Here is an 18,979-nt window from a genome sequence, read left to right as displayed (position 1 = left end):
GGACTTACTGGGCTTCCAATACCTTCAGTAGCTTGTGGTTGGAAGAGCAGAATGAAGACATGTATGAGGTGGAATCACGAGTGCCTTTACCAAACCCTTTTCCTCTCAGTGAACAGTTGGATGAAAATAATTCAGTCGTTGTAAACACTTCTATTTTTCATTTTAGTCATAAAAGAAATGGGCATATATTAAAGCTCATTTCTAAAATCTCCTTGCCTACCCCACCATACTCAGTAAGTACCAAAATTATTCCTTTAATTGAAAACTAAATAAGATAAGAAATAATTATTTTATACAGCTATGATAGACACAGGTGATGGACCCAGTTGTTTTGATTTATGATGTTTGTGGGTTTGTTTTCCTTTTTAATTTAAATTATATAATTGCTATCAGCTTTAGGTGAATTCAGTTACCTAGTGCACAAATCTGCTCTGAATTTGAGGGAAAATAGAAGGCTAATGTGACAGTTCTTCAATTCTAATTACCTTCCAGGAGCTTTCTTGGGCTAGTTTACAGAGGGTAACCTGAGTAAAAACTTTTTTTCTATGAAATCATGACAGAAATTAAGGGGTGTATTTTTTTAAAATTAAATTTTATTTAAATGTTGAACTTAATCTTCAACAAAAACAAACATTTCAATATGCCAAAAAGAAGAAATAAGCTTGTTTGAGAAATTTTATATAGTTGTGTTTTCTTAAGAAATAAATATATCAAGTTTAGCAGTACAGTAATAAAGCTTTTCCATTTGTTTATGCCCCCCCCCTTATGCACCTTTTTGTTTTCTTTCTGTGCATTTCTAAAAAATGTTTTATGTAATGCTATATAATTCAATACCAGTCAAGGAGTAAAAGATACCTGGTTGTTATTTTTGTAAGACTCTCTATGGAACTTTTTCTGTTTTAAGAATACATAACATATCATTGTGAGAAAATATTATTGTGATCTCTTTACATGAACTTTAAAGTATGTGTCATAAGGAATACTGTATGTTTAGTACTTGTGCCTCAAGTTCAAACCCACCATGTTCTTGAATGTGATATAAACCGCATTCTTGTGAAGTTCAGGGCTTAAACTATAATACATTTAGCTAATATTTAACAAACATTCACCACACTAGCCAGGTGGTTTTCAGAGGTTTTATTATCCTTCCCGGAACTTATATTAAAGTGACAGTGAATTTTATCAAGAATATTGAAAACAGTCGTTTAAAGTTCAGGGATAATTCACAGATTCCTTCTAAAAAGTGTTTTTTTTAAATATTTAAGTGAAGACGTTTTCAGATTTAATCTTATTATGCCATTTTACTGTAATTCATTTTAACTAAATAATGTATATAGTGAGCATCACACAGCTCTCATAAACTGAAATGTTGCCCTTAAGTTATTAAAACAAGAAAAGATTTTATGGCTTTGTAGGACTAAAGGATGATAGCAAGAAAGCTTGGATGCCCAACCACATCATTTTATACATTAGGACAGCTGAGGGCCAAAGAAGTTAAGGACTTCACCTGTGACTTCATGCAAAATGATGTTTGCACTGTACCATGCTGCCTTCTGCTCTCTTTTTCATTTTATCAAATTAAATTCCTATTACATTAAGTTTCATTATAAGTGAAACTTTTTATTTTAAATGGAAAAAGTAATTCATCATTGGTAATTTTAAAGTGCCATGCTGGACCTAATAAAGCTCACATTTTTTAACAAAAAACTGATTTAATAGAAAACCCAGGTGTGTGTGTGTGTGTGTGTGTGTGTGTGTGTGTGGTTTCAGTAAGGTAGCCTGTATTGGGGAGTGAGCTACATTCAGAGCAGCAGTACAGTAAATATCACTTAAGTAAACTCAGGAAGGATATTTTTAGATGTCAGAAGGAGATTACAGTACAAAACAAAGATACATACTATTTCCTTATACCAATCAAATCTATATTCTCTTGGCTTATTTTGTAAAATTGAAAGCAAGCAAACAAAGAAAACCCTGTGGCTTAGCTAGCCTAGCTGGTTTGAATTTTTGAGTTTTCTAGGCAACCATGTCACAGAAATAGGTGACTTCAATTCATATTATTTAAATACACATATTTTACTTGAATAATGACTGAATATTTCCTAGTAAGAATAATGAACTTGAAGTCAGGACTTGAATTTGACTCTGAACTTAAGCTTAGCTGTGTAACCCAACACAGTTGAATTGGTCTAGTGTGTCATCATAGTCTCTGAGTTAGAAATTTAGTCCCCTCTGTGCCCCGCCAAGCACGCCAATTATATAAATTCAGTTTCATAACATCCAGAACATTTGTTTACTTGGTTTGATATAGGCCAGGATTATGTTAGCCAGTAGGAATACAAATACAACCAAACATGGTCCTCAAGGGTCACACATTCTTATGAGGGAAGACAACACATAAAAGATTCCCTGTAACTTAGCCTACTTACCAATAATAATATTCACTGAAAACATTTAAATAAAAGACTGATTTGACCAAGCAATATACATTTCCTAGGTTTGTCTTTTTTTTTAATTAATTCCTCTTTAATTTTATCCCAAATTATGCTGGGTTTCATTTCATATCAATTGTAATATTAAAATAGAGTAAGCTATTCTTCACTTTACTTTTAAGCATTAATTCTAATTTTGACCACAGTAGGTAGACATGCATTTTAATTTCTTCAGTTTACTTGTTATGTAATGAATTCCTCATCAGTGCAATTTTTCTCTAATTTAGCTTGAACATGCCAAGGTTACCCAGACTGAGTTGATGCGTGAGTCATTCAAACAAAAACAGGAGGCCACAGAGTTTTTGAAATGCCAAGAGGAATTACAAGAGCGACTCAATGAAGAGTTGAAAGCCAGAGAACAGTTGGCTGTGGAGCTTAGTAAGGCAGAGGGTAAGTTCATGGGCCATATCTGCTAATGGTATATAGATGGGTTATTTTGGTTTCCTGCTTTTTTAGTTTTTTAAACATTGAAGGGGGAAATCCTCTTGGTTCTCATGTAGTACAATGCAAACTCATAGATGTGCATGCACACATGCCTACTTTGCTCTCCAGTTATTACTTAACTCAACTTCCTAAATAAGTGAGAAACAAAATATAAATAAAATGAAATTATGCAAAACCAGATTAGATTTTATGACAGGTTGCTATGAATTTAACATTTTTATGTGACTCAATTTGTATAGCATTCAAATTCTTTTTTGTTTGGGTTTTTTTTGCAATTTTTAAATTTAAATTTTTTTCCAGTTACTTGTAAAGATAACTTTATAACTTGTAAAGATAGTTTTCATTATTCATTTTTTGAAAGATTTTGAGTTGCACATTTTTCTCTCTCCTTCCCTTCCCTCTCCCCCTCTGTAGCAGCAAGAAATCTGATAGATTGTAACAGTCCTGTTAAACACTTCCATATTAGTCGTGTTGTGAAAGGAGAATAATAATAATAAAAGATAAAACTCATGAGAAAGAAAAAGCAAAACACATTTTTAAAAATGAATATAAGGGGGCGGCTAGGTGGCGTAGTGGATAAAGCACTGGCCTTGGAGTCAGGAGTACCTGGGTTCAAATCCGGTCTCAGACACTTAATAATTACCTAGCTGTGTGGCCTTGGGCAAGCCACTTAACCCCATTTGCCTTGCAAAAACCTAAAAAAAAACAAAAAAAAGAATATAGTATGTTTTGCTTTGCATTCAGACTTTATACCTCTTTCTCTGGATGTGTATGGCATTTTCCATCACACATCTTTTAGAAGTATCTGATTACTGTATTGCTGAGAAGAGCTAAGTTTATCATAGTTGATCATCTTACAATGTTGCTGTTAATGTGTACAATGTTCTCCTGGATCTACTGACCTTCACTCAGCATCAGTTCATATAAATCTTTCCAGGTTTCCATTGCATTTATATACCACAATTTGTTCAGCCATTCCCCAGCTGAAGGGCAGCCCCTTGATTTCCAATTCTTTGTCATGACAAAAAGAGCTGGAATAAGTAGTTTTGTACATGTGGGTCCTTTTCCCTTTTTTAATGATCTGTTTGAGGTGCAGACCTCATAGTGGTGTTGCCTGGATCAAAGGGATGCACACTTTTATTGCCCTTTGGGCTTAATTCCAAATTGTTCTCCAGAATGACTGAATCTGTTCACAACTCCATCAACAATTCATTAGTATATTTGACGTTTTTATAATAGTTATTGAAATGCTTATGACCAGAGTTAAGAAGTTTTTACTAAAACATGAAACTTGAATTTGATCTTATTTAGGTTCGCAAAAGTGTTTCTAAAAACACAAGATTTATTAGTTAAATCTTTAACTTATACCAATAAAAACATCCTCATTTTCACCAGACATGTTAACTGTACATCTAGTTGTTTGAGGGAAGCAGTACTAATGAGTAAGAAGTGTCCTCATTTTATGAGTTAGAAGATAATTACAAAATTAAATTTTAATGCTTATTTCAATACTTTCACAACTTAATATTTGTTTATTCTGGCCCTATGACCAGAATATATATATCAGTGCCTGGAAGTTGCATACATGTTCATTTTAGCTTAGTGGAAGATAGAAGTTTTCAAATGTTCTCAGTTCATTGCACTCTTATTGTCAATTTCTTATGATACCCCTAAAACAAAAGAAATATTTTACATTTCATTCATTAAGTAATTAGGTTCAAATAACTTATTAAGTATTTATGTCCTAATAACTTAGTGACCATTTGACAAAATAATATACCTAAATTGAAAGAAAAAATAAACATTTTTCATTTATCCTAATGAGATGTGTGTACCTGTTGGGCACTAACCAACTTCTCAAGCCTTGGAATCTTGGACACTGCCATCTTCATTTCATATTCCATGGTGATTACCTTGAAGTACTTGCTTTTTATCAGAGCAACCACTGAAAACCCAATTTTGTAACGATAGGATATCACAAAGAAGAAAGTTCAAGAAGTGACTGGCATTGCTGAAAGAACAAGTAAACAAAATCCTTTCTCCAACATTTGAAAATGTCTTGGGGAAGACTGTAGTGCAATCCAATGTGAAAGCTTTGAACTACTTTGAGTTCATTTGTGCGTTGTCTGAATTTAAAATATCTCCCAGTTTCCCTGTCAGTTTGCCCTGCTGTACTGGAAATCCATGGCACACAATTTAGGAACTGTCGATTTAGAGACTAATTTAGTAGCGGTCAGAGCTAAAGGTAAGTAACATGAGCTGCCTACCTCAGGAGCTAATGGATTTATGTCTACTGAAAGTCTATATGTAAAATCTGAATGGCCACTTGTCTGAGATATCTCCTCTCTATGGAGAAAGAGAGAAAAACCTTTATTGGTGTTTCCAGTATTTTCCACAGAAGCTTAACCAGTGTGAATCAGTTGCCACAATAAGGAATCTAATCAACTTAAAGTCAGCAAAGAGGCAAGGCCTGTACCAGTTTCAGATAAACTTGCCTGTAAAAGTTTATGGATCATTTTATAGTTATCTCAAGAATCATAAAGGATGAAACCAGGAAGACAGTAGACAATAAATGGAAAAGATCTGTTAAGACATCTCTAACAAACTAATCTCTTTACTAGTAAGAGTGAGAAGTCATCATTTTTTGATCCCTAATATGCTCAATGAAGAATAAGTCTTGGATAAGAACAATTATACAGAAAGATAAAGTCTTCGGGCTAGCCCATTGTCCAATCAGTGAAGTACTCTTATTCAAACTCTTATATAGTTGGATGGACAATTCAGAGAGGTAGTCCTTAAGTACATAAGTCCTTAAGTACATATGACTTGATCATGTGTTGTAACTGGACTAAATTGGCCCCAGAATTGAATAGTAGATGATAGGAGATTGAATTTCCTTTGAGAAATTTTGCAGGGCTTTTAATAACTCCCAGTTTCCTCTTTGAAACAAAGGCTTATCTTTTCAACACCTACATTTGTCTGCTGATTGTATTTGTCAAAGAGGCATGGAATACTATAGGCTCCCAAGGATTAAAATCGCAGGTCACTCCAAGGGGGCAACATAAGAGGAATTTGAGGTATGAAAATTCTATGGCAGGCTGGTTCTTGTCCTCCATTATCAAAGAAGGCCAAAATGATATCACTATGTTTGAGACACATTAGTTTGTGTGACTGTGGCTGATCAGAACAACATAAGCTTAGAATGCTCTATCACAGGTTGGGCACAAATATTCATGTGAACACCTGGGGTGGGTACTCTAAACTTACATATGTCACATTTCCTTTGAGCTGCTTCAATTCTACCTTCCTCATAGAGGGCAGCCCCCTCATTGATGAGGGCATATCTTGCTGCATGGTACTGTGCCAGTGTCTCCCAAGCTGCACAATCAGTTCTAAAGTTCTCCAATGAGACCTTCAGGGTATCTAGGTATCACTTCTTCCTACCCCCTTGTGAGTGCTTGGTCTACATGAGTTCTCCATAAAATAGTTTTTTGGGCAATGTATCTAGCCCATCATAGTTGCACTCTCTGTAGTAATGTTGGAATGCTAGGTAGTTTCAGTGTCTGGTATCTTCTCCTGCCAGGTGATCTTCAGAATCTTCCAGTGACAGTTTAAATGGAAGCAGTTAAGTTTCCTGACATGGCTCTGATAGACTTGTCCAGGTTCCACAGGCATATAGCAATGAGGTCAGCACAACAGCTCTGTAGACCTTCAGTCTGATAGTCAGTCTGATACCTCTTCTCTCCCACACTTTCTTTTGGAGCCTTCCAATTACTGAGCTAGCTCTGGCAATGTGAGTGTCAACCTCATAGTCAGTGCCTCCTTGGTAAGGACACTGCCAAGGTAAGTTAACTTGTCCACAGTATTCAGAACTTCTCCATTTGCTGTAATCAATGGTTTCACATATGGATGATGTGGTGCTGATTGATAGAGCACCTAGGTTTTCTTGGTGTTCATTGTTAGACCAAAGTGAGCATAAGCAGAAGAAAATTAATCCATCTTTTATTGCATCTCAGCTTCAGAGGTTGCATTGAGTGCACAGTCATCTGTAAACGGAAGATCCTGCACCAACACATCCTCCACTTTGATCTTGGCTTGTAGCCTTTTCAAGTTAAAGAATTTGCCATTAGTGCAGTAGCTGATCTTGAGGCCATTTTCATCCTCATTGAAGGCATTTGATAACATGCCTGAAAACATCATATTAAAAATTATGGGAGCAAGGATGCATCCTTGTTTTACTCCATAGGTGACTAGAAAATCTCAAGAGCAACATCCACTATCCAAAACCCAGGCATGCAAACTGTCATGAAGCTGACATACAATACTGATGAACTTCTCCAGGCAACCAAATTTTGACATAATTTTTCATAAACCCTTGAGACTGATGGTATCAAAGGCCTTGGTCAGATCTACAAATATTGTATACAGACCTTTGTTCTGTTCCTGGCATTTTTCCTGGAATTGTTAGGGCAGCAAACACCATATCAGTTTGTTCCACTGTCTCTCAAAAAGTTGACCAACTTCCAGGTGAATTATCAGCCTCTTGAGCTACCAGCAATGACTAAAAGAGAAATACCCTGTGATTGTCACAATCTATTCCCTTTACCTTTATAGAAATGGTAGGAGGCATCCTTGAATTCTTGGGGGATAACTTATTCATTCCATATAACCTGAAAAATTTTAGTCAGTTATTGAATGAGTAATGTATCCCCCACCTTGTAGATCCCAGCTGGAATAGAATCAGCACCAAGTGCTTTGTCAACCTGAATGGCATTCAAATCCTCTTCTTCAGCTGGAACTTCAGCTAGGGACTGATTGATTTCCCCTTGAGGTAAGCAGTCAATGGCTTCTGCATTGATTGATGATGATCACAATGGAAGTGAGATTAACAGATTAACCCGGAGTTTAGATAGAAACAGTATCAGCAACTCTCAAAGCACTGAGCTATCCTACCAGGATAGTACTTATTAGTGACCGATAGATGAGTAGAGAAGAAATACAGGGAAAGGATTGCAGAGAGAACACTCAGTTTCCCAGGAGCATTGCACACCAAGAGAGAGGAATTTATAAAGTTCTCTTCCTTTCCTCCCTTTTTCCTTTTGCACTCTCATTCCTACCTTCTCTTCTTCCTCCTTCCCACACAGTACGTTATGTAGTGATAATTTGTTAACCCCTATTTTATAGGTTTGAAAGTAGTCTCAGAGTGGTAAAGTCATTTGCCTTTGGTCATCCTTCCAATAAATATTGAAACTGTTCATTTGAGCCCAGGTTTTTTTGACTCTTAAATTCAATTTACATTCAGTTAATATTATGTTGTCTTTGCCTCTGAAGTTCTTTTCTGCCTAAGGAACTATGTGCATATTTATGTTTCTATAGCAGGTCACTTTTGTATTTACTACTGTGCACATTGAAGAATAATTAAAATAAATCCTTTGATTGTAACTTTTTTTCCCACACATCCAATCACAGATGGCAGGTCTTGTCAAATGGACCCTCACATCCTCTCATCCACTAACTTTTCTTTAATTCATATAGTCACAGTCTTAATTTAGCCCTAATTCACTACTTTTAGCTGCATGAGGTCAATAGCTTCCTAATAGATTTTCTTGTCTACAATAACTTTGCTCTTCAGTTGATCTTTTATAGATGCCAAAGTTATATTTCCAAACTATAGCTTTCTGCTCAAAAAAAAAAATCAATGGGCTCTCTTGAGTTTTCTAGAATAAAATACTGATTACTCTGCTTGATATCTAAAGCCCTTTACAATCCGGCCGCAGTCTACTTTTCCAGGTTTATTATATAAATACTTCACATTCCATGATGTATGATCCAGCCAAACTAGTAGCATATACTATATATAATATACATGAATGTGATGGAGTTTTATTGTGCAACAGAAATTAAACACATGAGGAATTTGAAGTAACTCAAGATGTATATGAATGAATACAGAATGAGATAAACAGAACCAAAAGGATAATATGTACACTAATTACCACAGTGTAAATGAAAAGAAGAATGAATTTTGTGTAATTAAAAAAGCTTAGAATGAAATATACTTCCTTCTTCTTGGTAAAGAAGCATGGGCTGACTAAAACCTACATTTTCAAATGTGGTGACTATTATCAGTTATTTTTGCTTAACTTTTCTTTTATTATAAAAATGTTTAATTCTATGAAGTTGGAAGGTTCAGAAGGGAATGGTATTTTTGTTGTTGTTGTTTCTTTTTATCCAATTACATAAAAAGATAGTTTTCAACATTCATCTTTTTGTAAACTTTTGAGATCCATCTTTTTCGACCACCCTCCCTTTCTATTCCTCCCCCATGGCAACAGGAAATCTGATAAAGGTTGTACATATAATTTTATTTAACAAATTTCCAAATTAGTCATGTTGTGAAAGATGAATTAGAATTAAAGGAGGGAAACCTTGAGAAAGAAAGCAAAACCATAAAAGAAGTTTTAAAAAGTAAACATAGTAGACTCCATCCATAGTTTTTCCTCTGGATGTGGATAGCATTTTCCATCACAGTCTTTTACATTTCTCCTTGATGGGATGCCCATCATTTGGGTAATGATTGAACAAGTTATGGTATATGAATGTTATGGAGTACTATTGTTCTATAAGAAGCCATGAATGGTCAAACTTTAGAGAATCATGGAAAGAATTACATGAACTGATGCTGAGCTAATGGAGCAGAACCAAGAGAACATGGTACACATTAACAACAATATTGTGAGTTGATCAACTTTGATGGATGCAGTTCCTCTCTCAGCAATTCAGAGAGCTAGGAGACCTGCTGTGGAAAATGCTGTCCTCATCCAGAGGAAGAAAAAGAAGACAAAATAAAAACCCTACAGAATTGGAATGAACCATACATTCACTTTAATTTTTTTTTTTTTTATTTAAGGTAGTGGAGTTAAAAGTGGCTTGCCCAGTGTCACACAACTATGCAATTATTATTGTCTGAGGCTAGATTTGAACTCAGGTCCTACTGACTCCAGGACTGATGCTCTATCCACTGTGCCACCTAGCTGCCCCCATATATTCACTTTCAAAATTTTTTTCTTATGTATTTCTTTCCTATCTAATGGTTTTTATTTCTTTTCCCTTAATCCTAATTACTCATACCAAAAATGACTAATTTGTAAACATGTTAAACACAAATGTGTTTGTACAAAATTCACCTGACAGTTCACCACTGAGGGGAGAGGGATGGAATGGGAGGGTGGAAGGAAATTATAGAACTTAAAATATGCTTATGCATGTGGATGAATGTTGAAAAACTTTCATAACATGTAATTGGAAAAATTTAAAAAAAATAAGAAGTCAACCTAAAAAAAATTGTCCTTGATCACTGAACTGCTGAGAGGAGCTGAGTCCATCATATATCTTGCCATTAATGATACAATGTCCTCTTGGTTCTGCTGTCTTCACTCAGCATCAGTTCATTAAGTCTTTCCATGTTTTCCTGAAATCTGCCTGCTTGTGATTTCTTACTGAACAGTAGTATTCCATCACATTCATATGCCTTAACTTGTTCAGCCATTCCCCAACTGATGGGTATCCCCTCAATTTCCAACTTTTTGCCACCACACAAAGGGCTGTGATAAATATTTTTGTACATGTGGGTCTTTTTTCCCTTTTTTTATAATTTCTTTGGGATATAGATCCAGTTACAGTGTTGCTGGATCAAAGGGTGTGCACAATCTTATTGCCCTTTGGGGTATAGCTCCATATTGTGCTTCAGAATGGTTGGATCAGTTCACAATTCTACCAACACTGTATCAGTGCCCCAGTTTTCCCACATCCTCTCCAACATTGATTACTTTTTTTTGTCATTTTAGCTGATCTGATAGGTGTGAAGTAATACTTCAGAGTTGTTTTAATTTGTATTTCTCTAATCAGTAACAATTTAGAGCATTTTTATATGACTATAGAAAGTTTAAATTTCTTCATCTGAAAACTGCCTCTTCATATCCTTTGAGATTTTTCAGTTCAAGAATGACTTGTATTTGAATCAGTTCTCTATATTTTAGAGATGAAGTCTTTATCAGAAACACTACTTGTAAAAATTTTTTCCCATCTGGGGAATGATATTTCTTAAAATAATTGAATGACTGTGGCACAGAAGCAAAAAAAAAAAAAAAAAACAAACACTAAGAAAATTTATTTAAAAGGGAAAAAACCTGGTTAAATAAACAAATGAATACATAACTTGGGGTCAGGACTTAAATTCAAGCCCCAAATGCATGACAGTTTCCTCATCTATAAACTGTTGAGGTTAATCACAGGATAATAAATACTGAATTGCAAATGAGAAAATTGAGATCTAGAAAGGACAAGGGACATGATCTCAGTTATATTTAGAGATAGGAGCACCAAACCCAGAACTCTTTACTAGCTTATCAGTCTTCAAAAAAAAAATTGCATGATATTAATATTAAATGCACAAATTTTTCTTGTTTCTGCCTTTTTTTACGCTGTATCACTTGACTTAAGTTTTTCCATAATTTTTTGAATTCTTCTATTTATGTATTTCTTATCTAATAATCATATTCCATCACAATTGTATGCCTCAACTTATTCAGTCATTCCTCAATTATGAGCATCCAGGTTTTTTGCCACCACAAAAACAAGTTCTATAGATATTTTTGTATATATAGACCTTTTTCTTCTTTCTTGGATCTCTCTTGTGTATAGAGACCCAGCAATAGTAAAGTTAGGTTAAAGAGTATGCACATTTCATAAACTGATGAAAAATTAAATGAGCAAAACCAAGAGAATAATTTGTACAAGAAAAATAATAGAAAAACAAATAAGTTTGAAAGCACTGAAAACTATGATCAATTCAATAGATTCATGATTCCAGAGAATCAGTATTGAAATATATTATCTATTTCAAAAGGTGGTAGAGTTAAGGTATGTAATTATGTGCACACACACTTACACATATACGTAATATTTTTATTTGTATTTAAATATTACCCAGGGGGATTTGTTCTGCATGTCTGTACACATTTGTTACAAGAAATGTTTTTCTTGCCCCTCATCCTCCCCCCCGCACAATAATAGAGATGTGGGATAGGAGGGAGGGAATATAGGCTTTTGTTAATTTTTAAAAATAGACAGGTAGAGCAGGGGCTACAGATGTGTGACGTGACCTGCGATCCACTTTCAGATGACATTGTTACATTATTAATTTTGCTTTTTTCACTCTGTTACAACAGACTTCTCATGGTATGAAGGTGATCTATAATTATTTGCAATGTGAAAATAAAACACATCCCTAAAACTTAAAAAAATCCATTATACTTTTCATTGCACCACACTCGCTCCTCCTTATTCTACCATGAATATATTTGATCTAAATTCCAAAAAATCAGCGTGTAAAGTATATTAAATTTAAACTTATTATAAGGGAATTTTGTAAATTAGAATAGTATTTAAGCAACAGGGGGAAAAAACAAATAGCCCTTTAATTACCTGACAAAACATAAGTTTTTGATATTCTTAATATGTAATTCAATATTCTTTGAGATGATATGTAAGTTATAAATAATCATAATATTACAGCTGTTTTTCTTTTGAAAATCCAGGTATAAAAATCACAAAATAAAACAAGTCTATTCTTCTGATAATTTTGTTTCCTAGGTATTATTGATGGCTACGCAGATGAAAAAGCTCTTTTTGAAAGACAAATTCAGGAAAAAAGTGACATGATTGACCACCTTGAACAGGAGTTATTATGTGTAGGTAACAGATTACAGGAATTGGAAGCAGAGAGACAACAAATCCAAGAGGAAAGAGAATTACTCTCTAGACAGAAAGATGCCATGAAAGCAGAAGCGGGACCAGTTGAACAACGTAGGTTTTATTTTTACTATTTTTCTGTGAGATACTAAGATTTTATATCACATTCATATTGAATTGACTGGTTTCAGTTTTCCCTTTGGTGTCCTTGGCACATTACATTAGTACTTAAAATTTTGCTTTAAAGATGTTGGAGCATTTAAATGTATTATTAGGTAATCATAAGGCTGTAGTTATTTTTTTTCTCAGGTATCAGTAGAAATAAACATTTCTTCCCTCAATTTATGCTCTTATCCCAAGTGGAAGTTGCTGATAATGCAAAATATGAATGAATTTATGAAAGGTATAATCTCTAATGACAGAGACCAAAGACCAAACAAACTTAGTTGGTTGATTAACAACACTGACTGACAAATGATGAGCAGTTTGTGAGCCCCCATTATTTAATTTTTATAGAATAAGTATTTCTCCTACTCGTTCAAGTAGTTAACATCTTAGAGTTCAAGTTAATGATAAAAACTAATTTTCTAGAAAATGCAAGTTTTTGTGAGTATGGTATTTGAATTATTTGGCATTGAATTCCCATTTTTGGTCTCTTTCAAGTCATGTCAATTTTATCTTACGAATTGCAGTCATAATTAAGAATTTAGTAGTTTCAGAGCGGCTAGGTGGCGCAGTGGATAGAGCACCAGCCCTGGAGTCAGGAGTACCTGAGTTCAAATCCGGCCTCAGACACTTAATAATTAACCTAGCTGTGTGGCCTTGGGCAAGCCACTTAACCCCATTTGCCTTGCAAAAAAAAAAAAATCCTAAAAAAAAGTATTTAGTAGTCTCACAAACTTCTTAAATAATGCTAAAATTTCTGATCTGCAGTGAAGAACTGCTTAGGATGAATGTTCTGATTACTCAAATTAAGGTACTAACAATTTTTTGGTGTAAATGTTGGAATTTTTCACATCTGAAGAGTTAAATCTGATGCCTTGTATCTAGTATGTGCTTAGGGAATTAAGAAATATTTAGAATTTCTGAGAAAAGTTGCTAATATCAGTGCACTTGAATACTGTCTTTTGCTTCATTTTCTCCTTTTTATATTCCACTTGAAGAATAGATGGCATGTAAATTACTGTGCTTTTGTTTCCTTTTTCTTTTCTCTTAGGGCTAGTAGATGCTGCAGTCGATGCAGCACCGTGCGCAGGTGTGTTTGTATACTGCATGGCCAATCTTTAATTGGGTGATAGAATTACTTCCTAAAATTAAGTAAATAATGATTCTTGGACTTCCAACTAACTATTTCTCTAACACTGAAACTTTGCTGTTGTATTTTACACTTACAGCATTTTTCTCTAACAAAAAAAATTTCTTTCAATTAAAGAGTATGTTCCTTTTTTTGAAATTAACTAGAGATTCATATTCACCATCATCTTATATTCATTTCTGAACAGTAATTAAAATTACTTTGGCTTCTTAAAATTTAATGTCTTTTTAACTTGAAAATACAGTTAATACAAATAATTAATTACTTTGCCAAGTTCTGTTAACATTGAGTCATACTAATTGTCTAAACCAAGAATTGGTTAAGTAGTATATAAGATGATGGCATCAAAAGAATCTTTGATGTGTAGTGAACAAAAGTTTTCTGGTTGCTTTATGTTTATATTCCCTGTTAACATCAATAGTGTTTATAAAAATAAAAGAGAAGGTAATTATAGCTTCATAGCCCTGACTTCATTATTATCCCATATATCAGGCAATGATCTGGACCGTGGGCACCAGCATGACTTACATCTTTTCTCAATAGTGGAGCTTTACACTTGATACACATTTGCCAGTCCTCCTGTGCCGAGTGTGGAAGTATAGGGTACAAGAGCAATTCAAGAATGAGTATCTGAAAAGGATAAAAATAGGAAATTTCAATGTAATTGAATCATTGCTCTTTCTGTAATTCTCAACAATCCTGCCTAAAGGTTTATGGTATTGGTTCGTCAAATGTGGTACATGCATGTATATAAGAAGTCTGTTTCTGGATTAAGAACAAATTAACTGTTTTGTGTGAATCAAGTGAGATGGTTTTTGCATTAATTAAATCTTGTTCTTTCTTTGTGATAAAAACATGTGACTCTGACTTTCTGTGCTTTTTTTTCCCCACAAGAATCATCATTTAGTGATGGTTCTCTCATTTCTAAATTGTTATAATGATAATCTATGATGGCATGACATATGATATGTTTAGATATTCTTGAGTATTTTAAAGAGAAAAAGAAAGCACAACTTATTGTCTCTTTTGTGTGTTTGAATTAAAATCCAGGTTTTCTTTTTCATGTGGTTAAATCCTGTTCATAGAATTGTGGAGTGATCTGTCATTAACTTGTAACAGAACCTGCAGTGCTTTTGCATTCGTTAACAGAATTACTACAAGAAACAGAAAAGCTAATGAAGGAAAAACTAGAGGTGCAGTGTCAAGCCGAGAAGGTCTGTGATGATCTTCAGAAGCAAGTGAAAGCTCTGGAAGTGGATGTGGAGGAACAGGTCAGCCGCTTTATGGAGCTCGAACAAGAAAAGAATGCTGAGCTGATGGATCTGAGACAGCAAAACCAGGCTTTGGAGAAACAGCTGGAGAAAATGAGAAAATTTTTAGATGTAAGTCTAGAGAAAAATGGAAATGAATCTGATTTCTTATTTTGAAGACTGAAAGATCATCGATTTAGAGATAGAAAAAAATGTGAGACAACATCATTTATAGACCAGTCTTTCATTTTTTTGAAAAATATAAGAAAAATGATGCCCAGGCACATGGAATGACTTTTTCAGGGTTGCCCTTAGCTATGGTCTGAACCCAGGCTTCTTTCCACCACTCCAGTAGAATAACAGTTATAACCTTCCAGATTTGCATCTTTTACTTTATGATGGCTCCTTCACACATACTTCATGATGATCACTTTTAAAATCTGGAATTAAAGAGAGATTTTTCTATGTCGATTCAAAAGTGATGGCGATTCTCAGCCTTGAGAATAGTGTACCCTGATTTATGCCAGTGGTCTGTGTGGAGAGAAGCCCAGCACACAGGCTGGTGGCAAATAAATAAAGATTAACTGTTGTCTTCAATCATTAATGGGAGGTTTTCATGGAAAACATTCTAGTTGGATGTGTAGTGGTTTATGTTTTTTGACTCTGGGTGATTCCTTAGATGCACATGACCAGCAGTATACCTCAGAAAATAAAAAATACATACCCATAGTGCCCATCATATACTAGACAGGTTTTAATTTCTTTTCTTGAAGGATGGCGGGAAGGAAAGGTATTGAGGGTTGTAAAGATTTTAGAATTTCATTATGTACTCCAAACACAAAAGTGTTTTAGAGTTGGCATATTATCAGATTAGAAATATTCATTAATTCAATATGGCTTTTATAAAAAAAAGTCTGATTACCTTGTAGACAAGTGGTCTCAAAATAATATTACAGTGTTCTTATGCAGGAAATCAAATAAAAGTTAGAGTATAGTTAGCAAGTTTTTTCACATTTTGCATTCTATATGGAGGCATCTTGATGGCACCATGACTAGAGCTCTGGACCTAGGAAAGCCTTTGCTCAAATCCGCTCTCTGAGACTTAGTAGCTGTGTGACCCTGGGAAAGTCACTTCTTTGTCAGTTCCTCATTTGTGAAATGGAGATAATAGTAGTACCTACTTTTACAAGGTATGGTGAGGATCAAATGAAATAATTGTAAAGCCTTTAGCACAGCTGATAGAGCACCAGGCCTGGAGTTGGGAGCATCTGAGTTCAGGTTTGGCCTCAGACACGTAACCATCTGGGTGACCCTGGGCAAGTCATTGGACGATCAAATGAAAGAGTGATTGTAAAGCACTTAATGCAGTTGCCTGCCTCATCATTAGTAGTATGTAAATGTTAGCTGTCATTATTGTAGTATACTTATTTTCTTCCTCCACAAGTTTCACATCAGTTGAATTAAATTGACTCATTTATACCTTAGGTAACTGCATTTTATCTCTTTTTCTGAAGTTCTGAGGCAAACACAGAAGTCAGTCCATCTCTCCAGGTCTTTATTTCACCATCCTAAGAGCTGGAGAAATCTTCATGCTGTCATCTCTTCCACCTTCTCATCTTCATGCAGGATTGTACTTAGAGTTAGATGGTCTAAGATTGTGTTACATTAAGGGGAAAGGAACACCTTAAACAAATGTTTCTTCTTCTCGAATTTTTTTTTAATTTTATTTATTTAAGACAATGGGGTTAAGTGACTTGCCCAAGGTCACACAGCTAGGTAATTATTAATTGTCTGAGGCTGGATTTGAACTCAAGTATTCCTGACTTCAGGGCTGGTGCTCTATCCACTGCATCACCTAGCTGCCTTGAACATTTCTTCTTTTAATCGCCTTATGCTTAAATTTTAGGAGCAAGCAATTGATCGAGAACATGAAAGAGATGTGTTTCAGCAAGAAATACAGAAACTAGAGCAGCAGCTGAAAGCCCCCCCCAAGTTCCAGCCCGTCAGTGAGCATCAGACGAGAGAGGTGAGACTGGGATGTAGACTTAAAACATTTATCCTCAGAAATCATTCTTCAGAACAAGAATGTAAAAAAAAAAAAAAGAATTGATACTAATGATAAAAAATTCTTAGTTCTCCTTTGAAATTTGAACTGCTCTTATATTCTCTTTGGATCACTTTAGGGGACTAGAGAGAAATGCTGTCTAGCTGTCTGCCTCACACTGCCCATGGTTTTATTTAACATCTTATTTCTTAATCTTAATAGTTGCTCCATCTTTTCACTTTGGGCTTTGTTTTTTTTTTTCCATTTTCAATAAACTTTCAGCCACAAACACAGGGAAACAGCTCCCCAGTTACTGAACTTCTAATCAAATTTGTTCTCAGTGGTTAAAATGAAATGTTGTCTACAGACATATCTCTGTGCTCCCCTTTCTCGAATTATATACTCCTCTTAGTTATTTGAAAATATGTACAAATAAGGAAACAATTTCTTTGATTGAACCTGTGGTTTCATAGAGAACTCCCGATGGGGAAATTCTTTCCTCATGTACACCAGCAACTCATCTTAAATATATCAGTGTGGAGAGTGTTTCCTTGGCCACTGGGAAGTTGATTGACTCAGCATGTGTGTCGTCAGAGATAGATTTCTCACTGGATCACAGAATCTCAAGAGCTGAAAAGATTCTGAGAGGTCATCTAGTCTAACTCATATACCAAATACTTCTTCCACAGCCCTGCTAATGGTGGTTCCTTCATCCTCTGTTCACACATCCCTGCCCAAATGACCCCATTTTCCCTTTGGCATAGCTCTCATCGGTAGAAAGCTTTTCCTTCCATTCCACCTCCATCTCCCTCTCTGCTACTCCCTACTCCTCCTGGCCTACTCCCAAGAGCCAACCAAATCAAATCTAATCCCTCTTCCTCATGAAAGTCTTTCAACCTCTTGACTACAGGAAGCCTGGCAGAGTGGAAAAAGCAGTGAGCTTGGAGTGTGAAGGACCCCTTCCTCACTTAGGGAAGAGTCAGCTAAACTCAGATTCTCTGTTTCCTTCTCTCCAAAATAGCAGCCCAGGTTTCCTGGCCCAAAGGTCATCCTCCATTCCCCTAGGCCACCCTGTATCATGCAGATCCAACAGGATTGCAGAATATTAGCATAAATGATAGGACCTGACTGCTGGGCAGTGTCTCAGCATTGTTTTGTTTATGTGTCTCTGTTCCAAGTGCCTGGCTTGTACCTAGCCAAGTACCTCTGTTGATTGATTGGGTAGAGCAAAGAAAGAATAAATTGTGATAAATGTCCTTTGTTCCACTGACAGAAAACTGAATCAGTGTATCTGGAGATGGAGCCAAAGAAATACATAATCTAAAATAGACAAGTCAAGAGTAGTTAATAATTAATTTTGAAAAATTCACTAATTTGCCCCAGGTTTGTCTTTATGAATCTTACATATGATCTAAGTGATCAATCATTCATCAAATATCTGTGACCTCCTGAGTGTTCAGTACTTTGTGAGGCAGTATGGGAGATAAAATATGATTAAGCCTCATTATACTGTGGTAGGAAAAATATACATTAGACAACATTGTACAATTCAAACCAATATATAATTTAAGTGCTGAACATGTGGTAAAGACTGTGAATGCCATACAGTTGAGTCAGGAAGGGTTTTGTATGAAAGTAAGAGATGACTTCATGGAGAAGTGGGATTGAGCGACTCTGGAGG

The 18,979-nt window shown here is 35.1% G+C and overlaps 1 protein-coding gene across 1 annotated transcript in view; it reads left to right on the top strand.

The window, feature by feature from the left end:
- AKAP9 (A-kinase anchoring protein 9) overlaps positions 1-18,979 on the top strand; it is a 173,428-nt gene that overhangs the window by 112,654 nt on the left and 41,795 nt on the right. Inside the window, 4 exon segments of the mRNA XM_074192845.1 lie at positions 2,720-2,882; positions 12,591-12,803; positions 15,154-15,386; positions 17,161-17,280. Of these exon segments, the coding sequence (XP_074048946.1) occupies positions 2,720-2,882; positions 12,591-12,803; positions 15,154-15,386; positions 17,161-17,280 (729 nt within the window).

Source organism: Macrotis lagotis, chromosome 7, assembly GCF_037893015.1.
Source record: "Macrotis lagotis isolate mMagLag1 chromosome 7, bilby.v1.9.chrom.fasta, whole genome shotgun sequence".
Lineage (NCBI taxonomy): Eukaryota > Metazoa > Chordata > Mammalia > Peramelemorphia > Peramelidae > Macrotis > Macrotis lagotis.
Note: the sequence above shows the minus strand (reverse complement) of the source record. Positions and strands in the feature narration are given on the sequence as shown.